The 27609-nt window shown below is 38.9% G+C and overlaps 1 protein-coding gene across 7 annotated transcripts in view; it reads left to right on the top strand.

Annotated features, from left to right (window-relative positions):
* CNTN4 (contactin 4) overlaps window positions 1–27609 on the top strand; it is a 547079-nt gene that overhangs the window by 344112 nt on the left and 175358 nt on the right. For all 7 annotated transcript variants that reach the window (XM_082637407.1, XM_082637404.1, XM_082637405.1 and 4 more), the window contains one exon: window positions 20258–20455. In XM_082637407.1, coding sequence (XP_082493533.1) covers window positions 20258–20455 — 198 coding nt within the window. The remainder of the gene's footprint in view (window positions 1–20257; window positions 20456–27609) is intronic.

Raw genomic sequence — 27609 nt, 5'->3', positions numbered from 1 at the left:
ACCCCTGGACCACCACATTACTGGCTCAGTTAATCTGAAGGTTGTGGTTGTGATGGTTTGTAGCACAGAAAAAGAAATCTCTGCCACAGTCTTAAGAGATGTCTGTTTTAATCCCAAGACTAATTCCACTGGTTCTCTCTGTGGTCTTGGTATAGATCCCTTGACTTTCCTGTGTCTTACATTTCCTCTGTCTCCAACGGAACTGATCTTTTTTTTTAACAGCAATTTTTTAAAATTTATTTTTGGCTGCATTGGGTCTTCGTTGCTGTGCGCGGGCTTTCTCCAGTTGCAGCGAGGGGGGCTACTCTTCGTTGTGGTGCATGGCCTTCTCATTGCAGTGGCTTCTCTTGTTGCAGAGCACGAGCTCTAGGCGTGCAGTCTTCAGTAGTTGCGGTGCGTGGGCTCAGTAGTTGCCGTGCACAGGCTGTAGGGCGTGTGGGCTTCAGTAGTTGTAGCTCGTGGGCTCTAGAACATAGGCTCAGTAGTTGTGGCGCATCCGCTTAGTTGCTCCACGGCATGTGGGATCTTCCCGGGCCAGGGCTCGAACCCATGTCCCCTGCATTGGCAGGTGGATTCTTAACCACTGTGCCACCAGGGAAGTCCCCAGAACTAATCTTTATCCTACTTATTTCCAAAAATTGTCAGAGCCAACAAATGAGATAATAGATACCAAAGTGTTTTGGAAATGTAAAGAATTAAGCAAGTTATGGTTCTGCTAATGTATCGGCTTACCTCATTTTATTGCACTTCATTTTACTGCACTTCACAGATATTTCATTTTTTTAAAATTTAAGGTTTGGGGCAATCCTTCGTCAAGCAAGTTCTATTGGCACGATTTTTCCAACAGCATTTGCTCTTTTCTATCTCTGTATCATATTTTGGTAATCCTCACAATATTTCAAACTTTTTCATTTTTATTATATATATTATGGTGATCTGTGGTCAGTGATGTTTGATGTTACAATTGCAAAAAGATTACAACTCACTGAAGGCTCAGATGATGGTAAGAATTTTTTAGGGATAAAGTATTAATATTTTTTAGTTTTAAAGTATGTACATTTTTAAAGATACAATGCTATTGCAAATTTAATGGACTACAGTGTGATCTAAACATAGCTTTTATATATACTGGAAAACCAGAGCACCTCATATGAGGTGCTTTATTGCAGTGGTCAGGAACCAATAATCTCTGAGTTAAGCCTGTACTTATAAGATGTAGCCTTACTTAAAGGTAGATGGGAAAATCTGGCTCACTGGAGCCAGGTTTACCTTTCTTGTGCATGTAAATATCTTAGTCCAGGGATTACTGCTAACTTTGAGTATCTGTAATCTGGCCAGGGCACACAGGCATCATCTGGTAACTCAAGTCATTTTTTCAATATATGTCATTTAGCCTGTTAAGTCGTATGGGCCAGCTTCACCCCTGCATGCTTACCTCTCTGCTTTTCCTGAGTCTTTCTCACTCTCGGATATTCGAAAGACTATGAATCAGTCATCTTTTCTTTCTGCCATTTTGTAAACTTAGTAAACTGCATCCGAGAGTCAAAAAAAAAAACAGAAAAAGAAAGCTTTTTTAGGGAAAGGCCTTATGCGTTCTGACTGAAAACATATGGACTCTGATATTACAGAGTTTTTGCCCTTCTCTGATTTCAGTGATTTTGATTTGCCACCAGTGGTCTGATGAAAGTCTTGTAGCCTCTTATTTGCAGTTAACTTACTTCTCACTAGCACTCTGGGCCTCGAGTTCAGTAATGAAATTGTGGCTCTAGGAAACTTCTGACATTTGGAATTTCAGGTCAATTCAACTAATGTTTACCTGAGTTGCTTCCAGAATGTGAGGGACCAAAGTGAAACCTGTGTTCTCCTGCCATACGTATTCTGGTGCACAAATAGTACTCAAGTTTGGTAGTCGGAGAGGAGACAAGCAATTGAGCCATTCTCATATGGGAAAAACATTTTAATATGTGAGAGAATGTGCAGTTGCTATGAGGCAGAAAAGACACACATGCTTATTTGGTTGTTGAGGAGAGATCACTTATATTTCCCAGGCCAGAAAATGGCTTCTTTGCAGAAGGCAGTGGTTGAGTTAAGCAGAAGTGGGAAGGGAATCCTGGGAAGACAGCGCACTGGCCTGGGCAGGGAGACTCTCCGGGGAGCAGTGACTGTTTTTCCATGTTACCTTAAATGACCCTACTTAGCAGTATGAACCTTCCTTAAGATACAATTTTGTTGAGAGGTGCAAATCAGACAAAAGATATACAACAGAGCTCTCTACTTAAAGCCAAACAGGGTGGGCAGAGCCTTCCCTTGGTGCCTCATCTTTGTATCAAAAAGTGATCCCTGAGGGAATAAGGATGTATTGTATGAATAAATTAATCATGGCTGCCCCTCCTCAGCCTCCCTGGAGTTTTGTAGAGTTTAGCTTGAGGAATCCTCTCCCAAATATAGATCTACATGTAAAGAAGTGTGGAAAGCTAAGACTGGATAATATGGAGTCCTGCTTTGGAAGGACTTGAATACTAGCCTGATGCATTTTACTTAATCCAAGAGGCATCAGGGCTCACAAAAGACTTGTGTGCAAAGGAGGGGCCTGATTTAGAGTTGTTCCATAGAAGGATTAATCTGGCAGTTGTGTGTGGGTTGGTGTGGAGTGGCAGTCAGCCTGAAGTTGGCAAAATGAATGTCCTTAAGCCAATGAGAGGTAATGGTGAGACAGCCATGGGTGCAAAAAACAGGACTTGTATGCTGATTACATTTGCCCTTCCCCCTGCAGTAGGAAATTTACACCTTCTAGAGATATCTCGGATCTGGGGGAGGGCATTGTATGAAGAGGGCATAAATATTAAGCTGAAAGAATTTTGTCATCTGATGTTCTGTTCTCCCACTACCCCAGGAAAAGTGGTATTCTTTCTAGAATTGGGCAATGAGCTCGTCAACTTTTACGTGGTTTTCACATTTTATACTTGGCTTTTGAAGGGTATCTATGCTTCACGAGATTAATACTTCTCAAATGAACTTCGGCTGTTGTTTGAGCTCTTCATAAAATATGGTGCTATTTTGAGTGCTTTAAATGCTAAATATTTAACAAATAACTGAAAGAAAAATCCTGTAATCCCCAATGAACAGTATTTTCATCTGCCCATCATAGTCCACTCAAGCTGTGCTGTGGCCTTGCTAGTTTGACCACAGTGAGCAGGCTGGACCATTCCCTGTTACAGTCACACAAAGCTCTGATATTGATTCTGTGTTGTTTCAGCACCACCTCCACCTTCATCTCATCAAAATACTCAGGTTAGCTTGTGTTTATGGTCTCCAGTACCATTCTCATGCTAACAAAAGCACACAACTAAGGGTCACTCCCATATCTTGATTTGTCTTTCCTTCTAGATACCAAAGCAGAGCTCACAAGCTAAATTGCCTACTGAGTAATATGGGCCTGGTGTACACTAGGGATTGGTAGAGACTGTGGCAAACAGAAGACCGCTTGCCTGCTTCCAAGTGGGAAGCTGGTGCTCAGCTCTGTCAGTTGTTTCCCTGATAGAATGAGAGCCTAATTTAGTCAGCCTTTTAAAGGAGTGTTTCTCCAAGTGTGGTCTCCAGACCAGCAGCACCAGCACCACCTGGGAGCCCGTTAGACATGCAGATTTTCGGTCCCCATCCTAACATCCTGAATCAGGAACTCTGGAGGTGGGACCCAGCATTCTGTGTAGTAGCAAGCCCTTCTGATAATTCTGGAGCTCACTCTAGCTGGGGACCCACTAGAGCAGTGGGTGCTGTGTGCACCCCCCTGATTCCTCTCAAAGCTTGATATTTAAGAACTGTGTTTGAGTTTCAAGAAAACCCTAATTATCTAGATGTCTGTTTGATTTTCAGTGTTTTCAAAACAGTTTTAGCCATAAAAGACACACACACAGTTTTGTAAGCTAAATCCATTTCATGTGCCATCACTTTCCTGCCTCCACTCAAGAGTCTGAGTATGCTAACAGAAAGGATGCTATTCTGTCTAAAAATTATAGGGCTTCTCCCCTTGGAGTATAAAAGTTTGCTGACTCCAGGCCTAGGCAGTATTTCTCAAACTTTTTTACTGATCCATTTATGAGAGCAAAGGAGAGTCAGCATCTGCCCCTGGGAATCTGGGAGCATATCCTAAAGCAATCCACTGCAAAGTACAGATTTTGTTGAAGTTTTTCCTTTTACCTTTAAATTTGTGTGAGTTTTATACTGTTCCATCATATACTCATTTCTGGCTTTTTGTCAGAACAATGTGTTAAATTGCCTTCAAGTTAAATTCCTAAACTTCCATCTAAAAATGTTTAAAGAAAATTTATACTCCAGAAAAAATGTCCAATTTCCCAATAAAATAGAGACAAAAAACCAAGAAGTCACCCATAAAATGGGGGAAACCGTGAGCCATACACAAGAGCAATATTCAAGAGCTGTATACATGACTAGAAAACTCTTTTTCCATCTTACTTCCCATACCTCCACTGCCACATCTGAGTGAGTAAAGAGCGTGTACTAAAAATCATTGAATGCAGTGAGTGGTCAGGAGGCTTAGTCAGGAGGCTTATTTTTAGAAAGGCTTGCCATGAGTTTGGATGAGTTTTAGCACTGGGTCTTATCTAATCCTTGCCTCACATGGTCACCATTTCATTTCCCCTAAATCACTTTTGCAAAGATGGTAAAAAGGTTTGACTTCATGTGCCAACATGAATTGATTGGAGGTAACAGCCTGAAGCGCTGCGTTGAGGATTGTGAATCTGTGTCTGGCATAGTCAATTTTCAGTGTCTGCCATGAGAGAAGGCATGGCACCTGCTGGTCCAAGTGATACATATATGCCATCCCTACTCCACTCAGCACTAATGAATAATGCAAAACAGTGTCTGAACCCTGGGAGGTCCTGCTTGATGATGGGCTCCTTGTTTAAACCCAGTTCTCTGGGACACAGAGCATCTATAACGGGGGTCCTTTCAGCCACAGCCATGATTTCAGCAACCAAAGTTGTCAAGGGCTGTGGCCATTACCATAGGTATTAAACACCCATAAGTCCATCTTCTAATTAACAGAGGTACAATATCTGTCCTATTCCAGCCCTTCAATTTCAGCTCCTCTCAGACACCTCCCCTCCACTCCTATTTCCCAAGATGCTATTCAAATATACTTGTATTGATCATTTAGCGTCTTAGTATTAGAGGTGTCATCCAGAGGCTTCAGCTTTCAGAAGTCAGAAGTCTATCAGTCACCCCCTCTTGGGATAACACTTCAATACAGAAAAACACACTTTTTTCTTTGACTCTCCCACTACCTGTTTATGGTGCATAATCACTAGGGCCGCTTTGTGTTTAAGGTTCCTCGCTGAGTTCTTTTTTTTTTCTGGAATTAATGAGATTACTCACAATTTTTAATGTCTCCCTTCTCCTCAGGTCAGAGGAAGACAAATGACTTATCGATCAGTTTATAAGCAAAAACAAACAAAGCAAAACAAAAACAGCAGAATCTTTAAAAAATTGACTTAAATTAACATAGTTGATATCCACCTAGCAGGACAGGTGTTCTTTTTATTATCCCTGTTTTTCAGATGAGAAAACTGAGAAGTAGAAATTACTTTCTAGCTGAGAAACACTGAAGCCAAGACTCAGTCTGTGTTTCTTTTTTTTTTTTTTTTTTTTTGCTGTACGCGGACCTCTCACTGTTGTGGTTTTTTTTTGCTGTACGCGGGCCTCTCACTGTTGTGGCCTCTCCCGTTGCGGAGCACAGGCTCCGGACGCACAGGCTCAGCGGCCATGGCTCACGGGCCCAGCCGCTCCGCGGCATATGGGATCCTCCCAGACCGGGGCACGAACCCGTATCCCCTGCATCGGCAGGCGGACTCTCAACCACTGCGCCACCAGGGAGGCCCTCAGTCTGTGTTTCTTGACACCAAATTCAGGGATCTTTCCAATGAGTTATGCTCTCTGCCTCTTTGCCCACACAGAGTACTCACTGATGGTGATCCCTGTCTTTCTAGCTGCTCTCCATTCTAGCCCTGAGCTCCATGGTTTTGTAAATGGTTAATGCCAGGTAAATATTTGGCCAACAAGTAAACCAATGACTGCATTCTCAAAACCTATTTCGTTATCACATCTACTTGCTTAGAATCATATCTCAGTTGAAATTTAACCTCACAAGACTGTGCAAAAAGTAGGAGAGGTGCGTATAAATCTATCTAAAGATCAGGAGGCTCTCGTGCTGTTGAAACAACTGTCAAAGCCCAAATTGGTTGCAATGCAAGGACTAGAATCCAGGTCTCCTGACTATCAAGTCAGTTATCCTTCTACACAGCACAGCTTAACTCAAATATAAGTGTGTATGCCTGTTTGTTTGTGTGTGTGTGTGTGTGTGTGTGTGTGTATAAAAGTTCTAGTTCTTGACCTGCCAATAAATTACCTTTGTGAATCTTAGCAAGTTACTGAGTCTCTTTGGATCCCACTTTCTTCATTTGTCAAAACAGGGTGTTGGATTTGATGGTGTGCTTATAGAATCATGGGATTTTAATGCTGGAAGATACTTAGAGGTTATCTAATTCTACTCTTTAAATTTACAGATAAAGAAAAGTGATCTCTTCTAGCTCCAGATTAAATCCTGAGAGGAACATATGGCTTGCTAACAGAACCAGCTCATCTGAATATTGCAACTACCCCATCATCCCATTTCTGCCCACTTATCAAATGTGTGCCTGTCATCCAGGCATGTAATTTCTCTAGGCCTCAGCTTCCTGATCTGTAAAATCACAGGGGTTGGACTTAGGTCCCTTTCAAATTTAAAACTTTGAGGATTAAGAAAGGAATCTTTGAAAACTGACATCTTTGCTACCCCTTGGGATATGACTCAGAATGTCATGCAACATAATATAACTCTAGAAAGAAATTAGGCAGCATCAAGGTGAAGTTAAGAGCATTCATCTTGAGGACTCTGATCAGAGGGTAAACTTGCTCAATGAGTACCTGAATTTGAAAATTCCTTGATTGATGTCTTCTTTTAAAAATAATAAACAAACATCCTTCGCTATTGGCCCAAAGATATGGAAAAAGGAACCAATTAAGAGGGTGATGTTTCATAGTTAATTTCCTATAGACTTAGATGCTACGACTTAGAAAACCATCCCTAGGTCCTTCTGCCTTAATAGCTATCACATTCTAACCAGTCTCAGTATTTTTCAGTTGAGCATCAGAAACCTCACAATCTATTAAATATTGCATTCCAAGTATCTGTTTACTCAGTTGATAAAAATTGCCAATGAGACAGGAACTGTCTGTCACTTCCAGAGCAATTAGTGTGTGAGAACTTATCAAAAGAAATCTGTCAAGTTTGAACAAGTATAAATATTGCATGAAAGTCCCTAAGGAAATCAGACGGAGTGGGATACATTTTTGCAGCACATGAGCATTTATTTTGTTTTATTTACTTGGCTTTATTTTTTCAGAATGTGGATAGCATTTCATGTTACCCAGTGAATTAATGTTCTGCTGTGATTAAAATAGACTGGTTCTTAGGGGAAAACTGCATTGTCTCGTGAGTAATATAACAATACTAACTCCTTGCTTTCAAACTTCAAGAGCTTTTACTGCTTTGGGAGGGAGCATTCGAATGGGAGTGTAGAAGGACTAAGATGTAGTCTGTTTTGCCACTTTCTGACTCTCCAGTCTTACCTTTTCTAGGCCTCAGAATTGTCATATTTTTTGTTTGGTTGTTGTTGGCTTTTTGCTTTGTTAAAAAAACACTTTTTTTTTTTTTGGCCGTCCCGTGTGGTTTGCAGGATCTTAGTTCCCTAACCAGGGATCGAACCTGAGCCCTCAGCAGTGAAAGTGCTGAGTCTTAACCACTGGACCACTAGGGAATTCCCTTTTTTTTGTTGTTTAATAATATTTAAGCTATGGTTAAAATCATGGAAAGCCTACAGGCATATAGGCAAGAATTGAAAAGGTATTCCAAACGATAGCTATCATTCTGTTGAGGTAATGGAATTGCTAGGGAGTTTTGTTTTAAGATTTTATAAATTCAGTTTGTTTTTTACCTTTTTAATGACCTTCACCCATTTCTCCTACTACCTCATCCCCTGCCTCTGGCAACTACCAATCTGTTCTTCATATCTACAAACTTTGTTTGTTGGTTTGTTGCTTTGTGTTTTAGATTCCACATATAAGTAAGATCATGTGATAATCATCTTTCTTTCTTTGACTTATTTCGCTTAGCATAATACTCTCAAGGTCTATCCCTGATGTCCCAAATGGCAAGATTTAATCCTTTTTTTTTTTTGCTGTACGCGGGCCTCTCACTGCCGTGGCCTCTCCCGTTGCGGAGCACAGGCTCCGGACACACAGGCTCCGCGGCCATGGCTCGCGGGCCCAGCCGCTCCGCGGCATGTGGGATCTTCCAGGACCGGGGCACGAACCCGCGTCCCCTGCATCGGCAGGCGGACTCTCAACCACTGCGCCACCAGGGAAGCCCTAGATTTAATCCTTTTTTTAATGGCTGAATTATATTCCATTCTCTGTATGTGTGTGTGTGTGTGTGTGTGTATGTGTGTATTTATATTTATACATGATGTGTTTATCCATTTATCCACCAGTGGACACTTAGGTTGTTTCTATACCTGGCTATTGTAAATAATGCTGCAGTGAACATGGGGGAGCAGGTATCTTTTCAAGTTAGTGTTTTAGTTTTCTTGATGTAAATACCCAGAAGTGGGATTGCTGGATCATATGGAAGTTCTATTTTTAATTTTTTGAAGAACCTCCATACTGTGTTCCATAGTGGTTGCACCAATTTATATTCCCACCAACAGTGCACAAGGGTTCCCTTTTCTCCACACCCTCTCCAATGCTTGTTATTTCTTATCCTTTTGATAATAGCCATTCTAACAGATATGAGATAATAGCTCATTGTGATTTTCATTTGCATCTTCCTGATGATTAACGATGTTCAGCGTCTTTTTGTGTGCCTGTTGGCCATCAGTATGTCTTCTTTGGAAAAATACTTGTTCAGATCTGCCCTTTTTTTAACATCTTTATTAGATTATAATTGCTTTACAATGGTGTGTTACTTTCAGCTTTATAACAAAATGAATGAGCTATACGTATACAGATATCCCCATATCTCTTCCCTCTTGCGTCTCTCTCCCTCCGACCCTCCCTATCCCACCCCTCTAGGTGGTCACAAAGCACCGAGCTGATCTCCGTGTGTTATGCGGCTGCTTCCCACTAGTAGTTATCTATTTTACATTTGGTAGTGTATATATGTCCATGCCACTCTCTCATTTTGTCCCAGCATACCCTTCCCCCTCCCTGTGTCCTCAAGTTCATTCTCTAGTAGGTCTGCAACTTTATTCCTGTCCTGCCCCCCGCCTTTTTTTTTTTTAGATTCCATATATATGTGTTAGCATATGGAATTTGTTTTTCTCTTTCTGACTTACTTCACTCTGTATGACAGTCTCTAGGTCCACCCACTCATGACAAATAACTCAATTTTGTTTCTTTTTATGGCTGAGTAACATTCCATTGTATATATGTGCCACATCTTCTTTATCCATTCATCTGTTGATGGACACTTAGGTTGGTTCCATGTCCTGGCTAATGTAAATGGAGCTGCAGCAAACACTGTGGTATATGACTCTTTTTGAATTATGGTTTTCTCAGGGTATATGCCCAGTAGTGGGATTGCTGGGTCATATGGTAGTTCTATTTTTAGTTTTTTAAGGAACCTCCATACTGTTCTCCATAGTGGCTGTATCAGTTTACATTCCCACCAACAGAGCAAGAGGGTTCCCTTTTCTTCACACCCTCTACAGCATTTATTGTTTGTAGATTTTCTGATGATGGCCATTCTGACTGGTGTGAGATGATATCTCATTGTAGTTTTGATTTGCATTTCTCTGCTAATTAGTGATGTTGAGCAGCTTTTCATGTGCTTCTTGGCCATCTGTATGTCTTCTTTGGAGAAATGTCTACTTAGGTGTTCTGCCCATTTTTGGATTGGGTTGTTTGTTTCTTTATATTGAGCTGCATGAGCTGTTTATATATTTTGGAGATTAATCCTTTGTCTGTTGATTCGTTTGCAAATATTTTCTCCCATTCGGAGGGTTATCTTTTCATCTTGTTTATGGTTTCCTTTGCTGTGCAAAAGCTTTGAAGTTTCATTAGGTCCCATTTGTTTATTTTTGTTTTTATTTCCATTACTCTAGGAGGTGGATCAAAGAAGATCTTGCTGTAATTTATGTCAAAGAGTGTTCTTCCTATGTTTTCCTCTAAGAGTTTTATAGTGTGCGGTCTTACATTTAGGACTCTAATCCATTTTGAGTTTATTTTTGTGTATGGTGTTAGGCAGTGTTCTAATTTCATTCTGTTACATGTAGCTGTCCAGTTTTCCCAGCACCACTTACTGAAGAGACTGTCTTTTCTCCATTTTATATCCTTGCCTCCTTTGTCATAGATTAGTTGACCATAGGTGTGTGGGTTTACCTCTGGGCTTTCTATCTTGTTCCATTGATCTATGTTTCTGTTTTTGTGCCAGTACCATATTGTCTTGATTACTGTAGCTTTGTAGTATAGTCTGAAGTCAGGGAGTCTGATTCCTCCAGCTCCTTTATTCCCCTCAAGACTGCTTTGGCTATTCGGGGTCTTTTGTTTCTCCATATAAATTTTAAGATTTTTTGTTCTAGTTCCATAAAAAATGCCATTGGCAATTTGTTAGGTATTGCACTGAATCGGTAGGTTGCTTTGGGTAGTATAGTCATTTTCACAATATTGATTCTTCCAATCCAAGAACACGGTATATCTCTCCATCTGTGTGTATCATGTTTAATTTCTTTCAACATTGTCTTATAGTTTTCTGCATACAGGTCTTTTGTCTCCTTAGGTAGATTTATTCCTAGGTATTTTATTCTTTTTGTTGCAATGGTAAGTGGGAGTGTTTCCTTCATTTCTCTTTCAGATTTTTCATCATTACTGTATAGGAATTCAAGAGATTTCTGTGTATTACTTTTGTATCCTACTACTTTACCAAATTCATTGATTAGCTGTAGTACTTTTCTGGTATCATCTTTAGGATTCTCTATGTGTAGTAGCATGTCATCTGCAAACAGTGACAGTTTTACTTCTTTTCTGATTTGGATTCCTTTTATTTCTTTTTCTTCTCTGATTGCTGTGGCTAAAACTTCCAAAAGTGTGTTGAATAATAGTGGTGAGAGTGGGCACCCTTGTCTTGTTCCTGATCTTAGTGGAAATGGTTTCAGTCTAACCATTGAGAATGATGTTGACTGTGGGTTTCTCATATTTGGCCTTTATTATGTTGAGGTAAGTTCCCTCTATGCCTACTCTCTGGAGGGTTTTTATCATAAATCGGTGTTGAATTTTGTCAAAAGCTTTCTCTGCATCTATTGAGATGATCATATGGTTTTTAATCCTTCAATTTGTTAATATGCTGTATCACATTGATTGATTTGCATATATTGAAGAATCCTTGCATCCTGGGATAAACCCCACTTAGTCATGGTGTATGGTCCTTTTAATGTGCTGTTGGATTCTGTTTACTAGTGTTTTGTTGAGGATTTTTGCGTCTATGTTCATCAGTGATATTGGCCTGTAGTCTTTCTTTGTGACATCTTTGTCTCGTTTTGGTATCAGGGTGATGGTGGCCTCGTAGAATGAGTTTGGGAGTGTTCCTCCCTCTGCTATGTTTTGGAAGAGTTTGAGAAGGATAGGTGTTAGCTCTTCTCTAAATTTTGGATAGAATTCGCCTGTGAAGCCATCTGGTCCTGAGCTTTTGTTTGTTGGAAGATTTTTAATCACAGTCTCAATTTCAGTGCTTGTGATTGGTCTATCTGTATTTTCTATTTCTTCCTGATTCAGTCTTGGAAGGTTGTGCTTTTCTAAGAATTTGTCCATTTCTTCCAGGTTGTCCATTTGGTTGACATAGGGTTGCTTATAGTAATCTCTCATGATCCTTTGTGTTTCTTCAGTGTCAGTTGTTACTTCTCCTTTTTCATTTCTAATTCTATTGATTTGAGTCTTCTCCCCTTCTTTCTTGATGAGTCTGGCTAATAGTTTATCAATTTTGTTTATCCTCTCAAAGAACCAGCTTTTAGTTTTATTGATCTTTGCTATGATTTCCTTCATTTCCTTTTCATTTATATCTGATCTGATCTTTATGATTTCTTTCCTTCTGCTAACTTTGAGGGGTTTTTGTTCTTCTTTCTCTAATTGCTTTAGGTGTAAGGTTACGTTGTTTATTTGAGATGTTTCTTGTTTCTTGAGGTAGGATTGTATTGCTATAAACTTCCCCTTAGAACTGCTTTTGCTTCATCCCATAGGCTTTGGGTCATCATGTTTTCATTGTCATTTGTTTCTAGGTATTTTTTGATTTCCTCTTTGATTTCTTCAGTGAAGTCTTGGTTATTTAGTAGTGTATTGTTTAGCTCCATGTGTTAGTATTTTTTACAGATTTTTTCCTGTAATTGATATCTAGTCTCATAGTATTGTGGTTGAAAAAGATACTTGATATGATTTCAATTTTCTTAAATTTACCAAGGCTTGATTAGTGACCTAAGATATGATCTATCCTGGAAAATGTTCCATGAGCACTTGAGAAGAGCATGTATTCTGTTGTTTTTGCTGGAATTTCCTATAAATATCAATTAAGTCCATCTTGTTCAATGTATCATTTAAAGCTTATGTTTCCTTATTTATTTTCACTTTGGATGATCTGTCCATTGGTGAAAATGGGGTGTTGAAGTCCCCTACTATGATTGTGATACTGTTGATTTTCCCTTTTGTGGCTGTTAGCATTTGCCTTATGTATTGAGGTGCTCCTCTGTTGGGTGCATAAATATTTACAATTGTGATATCTTCTCCTTGGATTGATCCCTTCATCATTATGTAGTGTCCTTCCTTGTCTCTTGTAATAGTGTTTTTTTTTGTTGTTGTTGTTTGGTTTTTTGTGGTGCATAGGCCTCTCACTGTTGTGGCCTCTCCTGTTGTGGAGCACAGCCTCTGGATGCGCAGGCTCAGCGGCCATGGCTCATGGGCCCAGGCGCTCCGCGGCCGGGACAATGTGGGATCGTCCCGGACTGGGGCATGAACCCATGTCCCCTGCATTGGCAGGCGGACTCTCAATCACTGCGCCACCAGGGAAGCCCTCTTGTAATAGTCTTTATTTTAAAGTCTATTTTGTCTGGTAAGAGAATTGCTACTCCAGCTTTCTTTTGATTTCCATTTGCATGGAATATCTTTTTCCATCCCTTCACTTTCAGTCTGTATGTGTCCCTAGGTCTGAATTGGTCTCTTGTAGACAGCATATATATAGGTCTTTTTTTGTATTCATTCGGACAGTCTATGTCTTTTAGTTGGAGCATTTAATCCATTTACATTTAAGGTCATCATTGATAAGTATGTTCCTATTACCATTTTCTTAATTGTTTTGGGTTTGTTATTGTAGGTCTTTTCCTTCTCTTGTGTTTCCTGCCTAGAGAAGTTTCTTTAGCGTTCTTTGTAAAGCTGGTTTGGTGGTGCTGAATTCTCTTAGCGTTTGCTTGTTTGTAAGGTTTTAATTTCTCCGTCGAATCTTCATGATGTCCTTGCTGGGTAGAGTAATATTTGTTGTAGTTTCTTCCCTTTCATCACTTTAAATTTGTCCTGCCACACCCTTCTGGCTTGCAGCGTTTCTGCTGAGAAATCAGCTGTTAACCTTATGGGGATTCCCTTGTATGTTATTTGTTGCTTTTCTCTTGCTGCTTTTAATATTTTTTCTTTGTATTTAATTTTTGATAGTTTGGTTAATATGTGTCTTGACATGTTTCTCCTTGGATTTATCCTCTATGGGACTCTCTGTGCTTCCTGGACTTGATTGACTATTTCCTTTCCCATATTAGGGAAGTTTTCAACTATAATCTCTTGAAATATTTTCTCAGTCCCTTTCTTTTTCTCTTCTTCTTCTGGGACCCCTATAATTCGAGTATTGGTGCATTTAATGTAGTCCCAGTAGTCTCTGAGACTGTCCTCAATTCTTTTCTTTCTTTTTTCTTTATTCTGCTCTGTAGAAGTTATTTCCACTATTTTATCTTCCAGGTCAGTTATCCGTTCTTCTGCCTCAGTTATTCTGCTATTGATTCCTTCTAGAGAATTTTTAATTTCACTTATTGTGTTGTTCATCATTGTTTGTTTGTTCTTTGTTTCTTCTAGGTCCTTGTTAAATGTTCCTTGTATTTTCTCCATTTTATTTCCAAGATTTTGGATCATCTTTACTATCATTACTCTGAATTCTTTTTCAGGTAGACTGCCTATTTCCTCTTAATTTGTTTGGTCTGGTGGGTTTTTACCTTTCTCCTTCATCTGCTGTATATTTATTTCTCTGTCTTCTTATTTTGCTTAACTTACTGTGTTTGGGTCTCCTTTTCACAGGCTGCAGGTTCTTAGTTCCTGTTGTTTTTGGCATCTGCCCCCAGTGGAAAAGGTTGGTTCTGTGGGTGGTGTAGGCTTCCTGGTGGAGATGACTGGTACCTGTGTTCTGGTGGATGAGGCTGGATCTTGTCTTTCTGGTGGGCAGGACCGCATCTAGTGGTGTGTTTTGGGGTGTCTGTGACCTTATTATGATTTTAGGCAGCCTCTCTGCTAATGGGTGGGGCTGTGTTCCTTTCTTGCTACTTGTTTGGCAGGGGGTGTCCAGCACTGTAGCTCGCTGGTTGTTGAGCGGAGCTTCATCTTAGCATTGAGATGGAGATCTCTGGGAGAGCTTTCACCATTTGATATTACATGGCTCCGGGAGGTCTCTAGTGGACCAATGTTCTGAACTCAGCTCTCCCACCTAAGAGGCACAGGCCTGACACCCAGCCGGAGCACCAAGACCCTGTCAGCCACATGGCTGCTAGTGTTGGAGGGTCTCCTGCAGAGTCAGGGCATGGCTGTTGCTCACTGCAGGGACAAGGACAGTGGCAGCAGAAGTTCTGGGAAGTACTCCGGGGCGTGAGCCCTCCCAGAGTCCACCATTAGCCCCACCAAAGAGCCGGGTGTCAGAATGGGAGAAATTATTTGCAAATGAAGCAACAGACAAAGGATTAATCTCCAAAATTTACAAGCAGCTCATGCAGCTCAATATCAAAAAAACAAACAACCCAATCCAAAAATGGGCAGAACACCTAAATAGACATTTCTTGAAAGAAAATGTACAGATTGCCAACAAACACATGAAAGGATGCTCAACATCATTAATCATTAGAGAAATGCAAATCAAAACTACAATGAGATATCACCTCACACCAGTCAGAATGGCCATCATCAAAAAATGTACAAACAATAAATGCTGAAGAGGGTGTGGAGAAAAGGGGACCCTCCTGCACAGTTGGTGGGAATGTAAATTGATACAGTCACTATGGAGAACAGTATGGAGGTTCCTTAAAAAACTAAAAATAGAAGTACCATACGACCCAGCAGTCCCACTACTGGACATATACCCTGAGAAAACTATAATTCAAAAAGAGTCATGGACCACAATGTTCACTGCAGCTCTGTTTACAATAGCCAGGACATGGAAGCAACCTAAGCGTCCATCGACAGATGAATGGATAAAGAAGATGTGACACATATATACAATGGAAATTACTCAGCCATAAAAAGAAATGAAATTGAGTTATTTGTAGTGAGGTGGATGGACCTAGAGTCTGTCATACAGAGTGAAGTAAGTCAGAAAGAGAAAAACAAATACCGTATGCTAACACATATATATGGAGTCTAAAAAAAAAAAGAAAAAGAAAAAAATGGTCATGAAGAACCTAAGGCCAGGATGGGAATAAAGACACAGACCTACTAGAGAATGGACTTGAGGACACAGGGAGGGGGAAGGATAATCTGGGGCAGAGTGAGAGAGTGGCATGGACATATATACATTACCAAATGTAAAACTGAAAGCAGTGGGAAGCAGCAGTATAGCACAGGGAGATCAACTTGGTGCTTTTTGGCCACCTAGAGGGGTGGCATAGTGAGGGTGGGAGTGAGGGAGACGCAAGAGGGAAGAGATATGGGGTTGTATGTGTATGTATAGCTGATTCACTTAGTTATAAAGCAGAAACTAACACACCATTTTAAAGCAATTATAGTCCAATAAAGATGTTAAAAAAAAAAGTAAAAAGAGCCAGGTGGGCTCCAGTGCTGAGTTGCCTCAGGCCAAACAGCCAACAGGGAGCTTCTGCCCATTTTTAGTCAGATTTTTTTTTTTTGCTGCTTAGTTGTAGTTCTTTATATTTTTTTGGGATATTAACTACCTTATCAGATATATGATTTGTAAGTGTTTTCTTCCATTCAGTAGGTTGCCTTTTCAATTTATTGATGGTTTCATTCACTGTGCAAAAGTTTTTTAGTTTGATGCAGTCCCACTTGCTTATTTTACCTTTTGCTTTTGATGTCGGATTCAAAAAGTCATCTCTAAGCCCCATGTCAAGGAGCTTACTGCCTATTATTTCTTCTGGGAGTTTTATGGTTTCAGGTCTTACATTCAAATCTTTAATCCCCTTTGAGTTACCTTTTGTGTATGGTTCAAGGTAGTGTTCCAGTTTCATTCTCTTGCATGTGACTGTCCTGTTTTCCCAATGTCATTTACCAAATTCTTGTTCTTTCCCTATGGTATATTCTTGGCTCCTTAGTAGTAAGTTTACTAACCATGTATGTATAGGTTTATATCTGGACTCTCTATTCTCTTTCATTGATCTGTGTGTCTGTTTTTATGCTAATACCATACTGTTTTAATTACTTCAGCCTTGTAGTATAGTTTGAATTTAGTGAGTATGATGCCTTCAGCTTTGTTCCTCTTTCATACCTTTAAAAAGAACAGATAAGACAAGTTATATGTTGCATAATTTTTAGCCTTACTACATATTTCCCTGCTTTGATGTCTGCATTATCATTATATTATATTACTCATTGTTGTGGGTAAATAAAAATACAGTATTCCAGGTAGTGCTCTTTACTGTGAAGAAAAATAAATTAATATCATTTTTAGAGACTTTCCCCCTTCAAGGGGCTCAGCGTTTAGCTCAACGTGATCTCACCAGTGCACCAGCCAAGATTCTTTGGCTAACCTTTGCACTCTGGGGCTCAACAGTATTTTACAAAGGTTGCATGTTGAATTGATGTTAGTTACCATCCTTAGCACAATCCACTTGAGGCTTGTCTTCAGAACTATGGTTTGTTCCTTTGTCTACAGCATTGGAAATGGTTACAGTGTTATATTACTATTACAATTTTGGAAACTTATTGCAACTTTATTTCAACATTTTGTTGTTTTCTGTTGTTTATTGTACCTTAATGGCTTTCCCCAGAACTGAAGTAATACAGTTAATAATCTTTATATTATACTTACCATTTCTTGAATTGAAATCATTGCATTAGTTCAGGATTTCCCAACCTAGGTTTTGTGACATCTTAATAAATTTTTAGAAAAACAGTGTGTGGGTGGAGGGGTTGGGAGGCAGTTCTATATCAAATAAGTTTGCATGGCTTACATACTCTCTAAGAAATTTGAGGAACATTGGCATGTTAAAAACCTCTTGCAAGTCCTGAAAGGAAACATTTTTAAATCAGTTAAACTTCACTTAATCCAGTGCTTCTTAAAGTCATTTGGTCATGTAACCTTTTTAAATTTGAGGTAGACGGGGGTGTAGAGAACTTCTGTTAACAGGGAATTAATATTTCAAGGACCACAGTTTAGAAAATCCTGCAGAATATGTTTACAGTTGTTTGCATCTCCTACTAAAGCACTAAGTAACAAAAGCAGTGAAACCAAAATAATTTAAATAGATCAACAGCATGTTAATTGACTTTTGTTCTTATATTTACTTTAAAAATGATTAACTTTTAATGATACAGATGTGCTTATGACTCAGAGGGCTTTCACGTAACTTGATCGTCACCACATACCTGTATCACATTTATTAATTATCCCCTTTTGATGGATTAAGAAATTGAAAGGGAGAGTGTTTAAATTTAAATGGCTTTCTTTATGGAATACAGGTTTGAGTTTTGGTTTTCTCGTCATTTTTTTCTTTTTACTCCAGTTAGGAAAATAACAAAGCAGATGTCTTTTTTCCTGATATGTGTGGTCCATACAACTTTCTAGTTACTAAACTGTCCTTCTCCTACAAAATTAAGAAAGCCTTGTGGCACTAGCCACTAGCAACAGTTTTGAAAAATATCTTCAGGAAAAAATATATATACACAGTTTATATATTTGATTATAACTCTCCTTGGAGAAGTGTGTGTTAATATTTTGCTGGTAAATTACTTTCTAACTTCTACCTTGTGACTTTGGATATGTTAATTTATTCTTAAAACTCTCCTATAGTTAATTAGGGGATAAGCAGCGTTCTCTTCATTGTTCATATGAGAAAATTGAGAAGCTCAGAGATTACTTTGTTTTCCTGAAACTCACATACCAAATTGAGAGAGGAGTACATTGCTCTGTGCTGTTTGTTAAATCTCCTGTTTTTATGGGAAATTGCCATATCACATTGTACTTCTTCATGACCTATTAGAGGGGCCTTTCCTCCCCCAGATTTTAGTTTCATGAGGAAGTAACTAGCTTTTTAGGAAGCACTTGTTTATTTACACTGAGTATCCTCTTGACATCAGCATGGGGTTATTTATAATTACACGCACATGTGTAAATAAAATGATTAGCTATTCTCATATAAACATAATTATATCTCTCTAAAATAATGCATACGGAAATGTTATAATCCAGTGATAAAGGGAAAGAAATCTGCATGACCCCTCCTTTGTATGTAAACAGTGGGTTATTAAGATAGAATACGTTTCCTGTTGCACATTCAGTTATTGAGGCCAATTACAACTGGGGACTCATTGAAGTACTAAACAACAAGTGCCTTTTCCAATAGTTCGTATTCTCTATACAAAGCTGAGGTGACCTTTCTGCCATTTTCCAAGGACACTCCATACATTTAGAATTTAGGCCAGGATCATATTAAAGAGCGGCATACAAGAACACAGCCAACTAGTTCTGAAACCTGAGACTCCCTTTGCCTCTAGTTGCTTCCTCTTCCTGCCTAAAATAACTTTTGAAAATAAAACAGGTCATGTTGGCTAATCAGTGCCAGTGGGTACTATATCACTTCTCCAGCTTTGAACAAATCTGGGGATCACACTTTAAAGAGAGGAATCATGGAATGCCTGGAGCTAAAGAAGTTTGGTTTCCTCAGAGCACAGTAGTTCACTGCAGCAAATCATTTAAACTCACTGTCATTTAGGTTTCTTTTCTGAAATTGAAAGCATGGGCTAACGTGCTCGTTCACAAAACATTCACCTAGTTCTTAAGAAAAGTTAGATATTTCAAAGGAATATTTTCAAGTATGACTGCCTATTACACTCATCCCACTGGCGTTCTGGGATGAATAAGTGTTTGTGAGAAGGTTGCTCTTTGATGGCTACTTTATAGTCACTCCCTTACGTATGTAATAATTTTTTCAGCTTATTTTTTAAAAATACATATTTGCATTTATGGGACCAGGCAACCAGTCATTGTATGTTTAGTGATTATTTGCTACAATATTAAATCCCCATCTCACTAAAATAGTGGGAGAGGAGTTCAACCTCACAAGTGAGAAAGGAGTAAGAATTTGCATCAAGAGTAAGAGGCATTGGTAAAAGACTGGATTGAGACTCAGAATTTTCTCTAACTAGGGCTGAGTTTAGGTTCTTTACTTTGTTCCTCTGTGCCAAAGTTTCTCAGTTAATGGAAAACTATAAAGTGTATTGGAAACCCGCAAAGTACTATGCAAGTATGTGGTACCGTGATGTACTATTATGATTATTATCTATCAGTTGAAAGAAGTGATCTAAATAGTTTCCAGGGTATATCAAGATTGTAGACTCTCTGGGTCTGTAATTTGAGCATTAGCTCTGTAAGTAATTACATGGTGTTTGGCACATGCTTAGCAAACTATAAATGCTTACTTACTCCCTTGATTTAAAGAGATTGGACTTCTCTTAATCGGCTATCAGTGTACCTTCTAGGCATATAGGAGTAAAATCTTACTGACTGATGGTAGGAAGACTATAAATGCTTTAAGGGACTGTAATTACTTCCTATTGATATTTAGCCCGCTGAAAAAAGACCACTGGGCAGGAATATGAATTTTTAACTTGACCAGTTCTTTCATGAGCACAGTAGAGTTCTTACAAAAGACATATTTGTAATGATGATTCCTTTTGCTTTCAGAGCTGAGCTATGCCTGGATTTTCAATGAATACCCTTCCTATCAGGATAATCGCCGCTTCGTTTCTCAAGAGACTGGGAATCTGTATATTGCCAAAGTAGAAAAATCAGATGTTGGAAATTATACCTGTGTGGTTACAAATACAGTAACAAACCAAAAGGTCCTGGGGCCACCCACACCGCTAATATTGAGAAATGATGGTGAGTTTTCAAAGGCATTTTCGTAATTCTGCTTTTTGTGATCATAGGTTGAGTTCAGGAGGTTGTTATGTTATTGGCATGCAAAGCTTGACTGTGTCAATTAAATTTAAGAAAAGTTTAATGCCTTCTACATTCAGTACCTATATTTCCTACACTTATGTAAGAAATAAACCCTTGAATCCATTTTGGAAGACTAATTAGAAATCTAATTGCTAATCTCAACAGGAACGGAATGTGGATTTAGGTGACTATAAATAACAAAGGAATCTATTTCTTGTTTCTTTCCACTTAAATTGTATACACAGGCAAAATGAAGTAGAAGGTTAAACAATTAGCTCATTAATCAATTCTATGTAATTTAGTATTCAGTGTCCAAAGAGAAGTTCTAAATTATCCAAATAACTTCTGGATTTATGATACTGACGACATAGTTCCAACCACAGTGAAATGCAAGAATGTCAAGTCTTATTTGAGATAGAAGTTTTAATTTCCCACACTTTGGTACGAATATTTCAAGAAAATATATGAATTTCACTTTACTTACTTAGATGGATGACATAACAGTGTATGGTAATTCATCATGTGCGTTTTGAAGACAATCTTGCCGATTTGTATGCCAAATTCTAATAGCACCACGCCTTTTCCCCACCATGAGTCGTTGTACGTTCACAATGAGTCTTTATATGTATTCTGTTCTCTTTTCTTGAAATGCTCTTCCTTCTCTTGGTCTCTTGACTAACTTATACTGGTCCTTCCAGTTTCTTCAAATATATTACTTTCTCCAGGAGGTTATGTCTGTGTGACCCCTCCCCCTCAACTATGCTGTATCGGGTGCCTTCTCAAACCACCTCTGCAGAGAAAGTCTGAGCATCCTTACAGCGTAGACCAAGCTTGAATTTTTGAGCAAATAATGTAGATTTCAATCAGTCATTTACTTATTCATGAATTTAACATATGTTCATTTAACACTTGCTATGTGGCAGTCACTACTCTGGGCGCCCGTGAACAAAAACCATAAGACCCCTTCTCATGGCATTTACATTGTTCAAAGGATACAGGTACAAACAAACAAACATAAACAAAACCCAAAATGTGGTATTTTAGATAGTAATAAATAAATGAATATGATGAAACAGAGGTTCTGTGGGGCGGAATGTCTACTTTAGACAGGGTTGTCATGCAAAACCTTTCTGAAGGGATGACATGAGCTGACACCTGAATGATAAGAAGTCTGTCCTGTGAAGATCAGAGGGAGGAGCTTTCCATGCTGAGTTAACATCACATGCAAAGGCCCTGAGGCCTAAAAATAAATCACTTGGTATGTTCAGAGAGCAAAGAGAATGTGAGCCTTATAGAGCATAATGACCAGGGTAGAGGGTGGTTTGAGTTGAAGTTGGAGACTGTGTTTTATTTCAAGTGAAATGAAAAGCCATTTGAGGGTTTTATGTAAGAGAGTTATGTATGTTTTTTTAAAAGATTGCTTAGCTACTGTGTGGAAAATGGACTTTTAAAAAAGTGAGGGTCAAAACTGGAAGTCCAGTTAAAGACAGTTGCCATAATTCACTCAGTAAACGATGGCAGCTTGAACTAGCGGGTGGCAGTGGAGAGGAGAGAAGGGGATGGATTCAGGATATAGTTTGCAGTTTGCTGCCAGGACTTGCTGATGCATTGCATGTGGGAGGTGGTGAAAGAGAAAATCGAGGATGACACATAGGTTTCTGGCACAGTACCTGGGTGGATGGGAATGCCATTTACTGAAATGGTTTTACTGAACAGGTCTACAAGGGAGAAATTCAGAATATTATTTTAGTCATTATTTATGAAGCCAAAAGCATGACTTTTCCCTTGGCAACAGAAAGAATTGTTTGTTTTGTGCTTCTTTGTCCATCTCTCTATCATAATATTCATCTGGTATATTCATATTTACTTGTCAGCCTGCCCTCCTCCACCCCGCTGACACTGACATGTGATCAAGCACAGACCACAGTTTTCAACCAGTTTGGTGCGAGGGTGCAGCACAGCGCTTGCCACATGGCAAATGTTAAATGACTATGTTGCATTAGGCTGAGTTACATTAAATAAAACTGAACAATCTCATCGGTTTAACGAGAAAGGTAGGCAAAGGATAGATTCTGTTAAAAGCTATCAGTGCCGTCTCTCTAGATCTAAGGATAAAAAAATCTGTTTTGAGATATGTGTTCCAGGGGCATTCTGTACTGAATTATTTAAAAATACAGCCCCTCTGGCCTCTGCCCATAATAACGCTTATGCCAAAATGTCTGTTCGGTGGTGTTATCCATTTTGGTATATCAAGGAGAAAATATAGTCAAATATTGACTTTGATGCACTAATACACAGCCCAGGAGAAACAACACCCAGAGTTGCTGCTTCAGAGAGAAGGAACAAAAATTCAGGAACACAGGAAGTCCATAATCTTCCTAGGTGACACAAGTTGGCCACAACTCTGCCTTCTGCTTGGCTTTTAGATTTATCTCGACTTGCCTAGTATATCTTCATAGAGATGACAAATGTGTTTTATTAGAATATTTTATCACAAAATTAGCAGACTAAGGATCTCATTCTTCAGCAAGTAATGCCCATTCATTTCTAATTTCCATGAGAGCTGCATGGTGAAAATTCATAATATGTCTTTCCCATTTAGGCTGGAATACATAAAAAAAGTGGCTGCTCGAACTGTATTACTAAGCACAAAATAGATTATTTAATTAGCTCTTGTCTGGACGTAAGAGAAAAGGAGAAATATAAATCAAGAAGAGATTGCAAAATAAAAATGACATTCTTGTTAAAGTGTACACTGTGAGATTAAAATCAATGAAATTTTCGTTCTGCACAATCTGGTATTTAGTGACTGTATATTAGACTGCTAAGTGCAAGGTGAGTATACAATTTGTATAAGCATCTCGATAATTGAAGCTCACTCAAAATTTCATAGCCTCCTTCTGCCTCCAAAATGTGGATAAGCAAGGCAATGGAGCTTTTTGCCTGCGCTGAACTAATTGGCATGGCTGATCATTTCCCTTGCTAAGTGCAGATGTAGCTTAAAGAGCTAGGTATCCTCAGTATTCAGATTATTTCTTTAGAGTTTCAACTAAGCAGTCTGGACTGGGACTGTTTCCAGCCCCAAAGGTTACAGTGAGTCAGAAGTGAACAGCGGACAACTGCCATCAGTCCATGTTCCTATCAGGATCCAAGGGCGATGTGCTCCATGTTGATCCCACTGACCCTCTTTAGCTCTCTCCCCCAGCACACTGTGGCTCTGCGAGACCTTCATACTTGTTGTTCCCTTTTCCCCAGCTCTTCACATGGTTCACCCCTGCCTACATCTCAGATCGTGACTGAAATGTAGGGCAGGGTGTTGAGGAGGTAAGCCAGGTTCCCTGGGTGGAATCCAGCCCCACCACTAATTAGAGACGTGACCTTGGACATCAGTTTAACCTCACCTCATGGTGTGCTCATCAGTCAAATGAGGATAGCAGTACCTACCTCAGAGGCTTACTCCGTGTGTGAAATTATAGGTAAACTGCTTTGAACAGTGACAACACAGCAGTACTGTTTTGTACATCAGTAACTTCCCTACCTAAGATATGCTCCACAAATTACATTTTAAAAAAAACAGATTACAGAGTGAATGGTTAGTGTTATCCTTGTTTTGTAAAATGTATGTGGAGAATGACAGAGAAAGCTGGAATCCTACTCTCCAAAAGGCTAACAGTGTTAAACTTTAAAGCAGTTAACTTTTAGTGGTAAAATGTTCCGCTCTTAATTTATTTTCTTTCTGCTTCTCTGTGTTTTCTCATCTTTCTTCAATGATTAGAGATTTTCTTTTTGTTTTAGAAGAATGTTTGGTGAAAGGGATATTCACATTTTATTGAATCTAGAAGGCACTTAGAGATCACCCAATTTTACACCTTTATTCTTCGAGAAAGAAGGGAACTAAGGACCAGAGAAGTAAGTCAGGACAGCAGTGGGATCAAATTCTTAGTCTCCAGTTACCATGCTATTTAACTGAGGTTCAGAAAAGATTTTTTGGCTTCTGGATTTATATATTTACATTATGATTTTGCAAATTTTATTTTGGGAATTCTCCTAAAACCTGTATGTTATTTGTAGTGTTCATCACGAGGAAGTACTATAAAACTGAGAGCTGGACAAATGTGAGAGAATTTTACATTAGAGTTAATATTTATTTATCTAGGTTTTTTTCCACACTGCACGGCATGCGGGATCTTAGTTCCCCAACCAGGGATCGAACCCGCGCCCACTGCAGTGGAAGTGCGGAGTCTTAACCACTGGACCACCAGCGAATTCCCTTATCTGGGTATTTTCAAATCTGCTTTGAAATGATAATAAAACTCATTATGTGGGAAAGTGCACCAGTTGCATTGGTACCGTGAAAGAAAAAGATTTAATTGAGAAAAATATATCATAATTATTTTTACCACAGATACTAAAGTAGTCCAAGGATGAATATTAACCCAGTTGCTGGTTATTGATGATGAGGTTGCTCCATTGTGTGCTTTCTTCACAAATTTCGAAGAATTGTACCTATATTTCCATAAACAAAGGTAATGAACCACCCAAGGAGCATAACCATGAGAGAAATCATAGATTTAGATGATAATCATAATGGCTACGTTTTCTGTCTTTAGTTATTACCCCGGACTTGCTCTAAAATGGCTAAAGATTTTAAAAATTAGCAAAAATTAGGACAGTCTTGGGAAAATGAGATCAGGTCTGTGAGGTTGTTTATGTACTTTACATAAACAGGTACGTAACTGAGCATGAAAAGTTACTGTATGGCCTTTGCCTTTTTTCTGTGTTTTCCTTGAGCCTGTCTGGGGATTGGTTGGGCAGCTCCTTATTTTGCTTATTAGAACCAAGACAAATGTTCAGCAGTTTACAGCCAGTGTGTGTCTGATGGTTCTTTGCTTTGCACATTGGTTGTTAAATATTTTTGAATATTACCACTAATTAGAACTCTCAATAGAAGAGCTACTAGGGAACAGGAAACAAAGGATTTATCCTATCTTAGAATTCACATTCTCTCTCTCTCTGTCTCTCTTTCCTTCCTCCATCCCCATATTTTTATACATTGATAAGCATATATATGTAGGATGTGTGTGTATAAATATACATGTATTTATATACACTATATATATTGTCTTTGGAAGTTAAAATGTAAAACACTTTTCTGAATGTTTATTATACTTCACTGTAAATTTAAATTATTAAAAATTTGTATTTTCAGTATAACAAAATAACTGACCATATTTTTCTAAATCCTGACCCATTTCCCCAAGCCTAATTTTATTTAGCCATGAAAACGTTGAACAAGGTCAGCATTGAAGCATTTAATCTTCTCAACATAAATCAAATTTTAACCTACTGGACAAGAGACCAACTGATAACTCTAGCAGCCTAGAGTTTCAGAGCAGTCTAAGATGGGACAGAAACAGATGTGCTGAACATAGGATTGAGAGTGTCCATCATTGGTGCCACCCAGCTTTGTCTTGTTTGCTGTGGCGCCACCTAGGATGCAGTAAAAGAAGGGTAGCACTAAAAGTCAAGAAGAAAAAAAAAGTTATAGGATTCTGAAGTGTAGTCCCAGATCTACCACTAACTCATATGAGACAAATCATGCCATTTCCTTGGTCCTCAGTTTTCTTAGCTCTAAAAATGAGTGAGTTATAATAAGTTATATCTAAGGGTCCTTCTAGTTGTTTTCTGAGATGCCAGTCACAACTCTCTACCTTACTTTACTCCAGTCTCAGCATTTGTACAGGCTACATAATATCAAATACAACTCACCACACAGATGCTGTTCATTGGATCAGATTTCTTCTTAGTGCTAACAACCAATCCTAGTTGAATGCAAAACTAGGTGCATTCACTCTTTCAGGCTATCACAGGTCATTTTGTGAACCTTCACCTCTGTGGCCATTGGATTTCCTAGTGGCTCAGAAGACTACATTCCCTTCAATGTTCCAAATTTAAGACCAAAGACTAAAAAAATCGAAAAGAGAAAACTAGAATATTCTAGAGTATTCTGGATTATCGATGGAGTGTAATGTAGTCTTCATTATGACACTACCATCTGTTCATAGTAAACTTTCCTAATATTGCCCCAAATTGGGTTAGATCCTCAAGTGAGCATTAACAACCGCAATGGGTCTTCTTGAATAGATCAGCTTCAATTGTAGGCCATTTAATTAACTTAGCCATCAGATTAAAAACCTAAGCATTAAGAGGATCTCTTTTTGATTATAAACTTGATCTACAACCTTTTTTTGATGATATAGCCTTTAGACTGGCAAGGATGAAACTTCTGCCTGGCAACAGGCAGAGAGATGTGCCCTTGACTTGCATGTAATTTTATATTGCCTAAGACCTAGAGTTTGTCCCAAAACACGTTGCTTTATTTTACTCTCACTTCTGATTGCAACTTTCGTGTGGCTTTGTCACAGCGATCATGTCTTTCATTTAATTCTCTAACAACATCACATTTGAGGATCTGTGGGCATAAAACTTGTTTTATGAGAAGAACATCTGAATGACTAAAGGATGTGAGATATTTTGCTAAACTGCCATTGCTAATCTGATTTAATAGTGTCTCAATGATCTGGATATTTTGAAACCTTGACAAGCTTAGGAACTTGTCAGTCAGCTTTAGACCTCTAGCATAGTCAGATTCATTTCAGGTCCGTGGGAGCCAAAAGGTCTTAGATGGTCATTTCACTATTCAGTTAGGAAGCATCTATGAGGTACCTGTTGTGTATAGTACACTGTAAAATAAAAAGATGTGATCAGAGCCCCTGGGAGCCTGCAGTTTTAGAGAACTCCAAATTAATAAAAGGTCTAAAGTTTCATCCTTACTGGAATTATTGAATTGGGTTCTACGAAACACATTTACAGATAGAGGGATTTGAAATGAAAGAGGACAGGAGAGGTGTCCAGCCTAGAATACAGATGACTTGGGCATTCATTTGATCGTGCCTTTAAGCAAGAAATGTTCATTGAGTGCTTGTTGTATACTTGTCACTAGGGATACAAAATTCTTCTATGTCCTCATAGATAATAGTCTAGCTTAGGAGCCTAATTACAACCTAAGGCAGGAGTGGAGCCAGACTGGGGAG

This window comes from Mesoplodon mirus (genome assembly GCF_964341445.2).
Source record: "Mesoplodon mirus genome assembly, chromosome: 12".
Taxonomy (NCBI): domain Eukaryota; kingdom Metazoa; phylum Chordata; class Mammalia; order Artiodactyla; family Ziphiidae; genus Mesoplodon; species Mesoplodon mirus.
The sequence above is the reverse complement of the archived record's forward strand: the minus strand, read 5'-3'. Positions and strand labels throughout refer to the sequence as shown.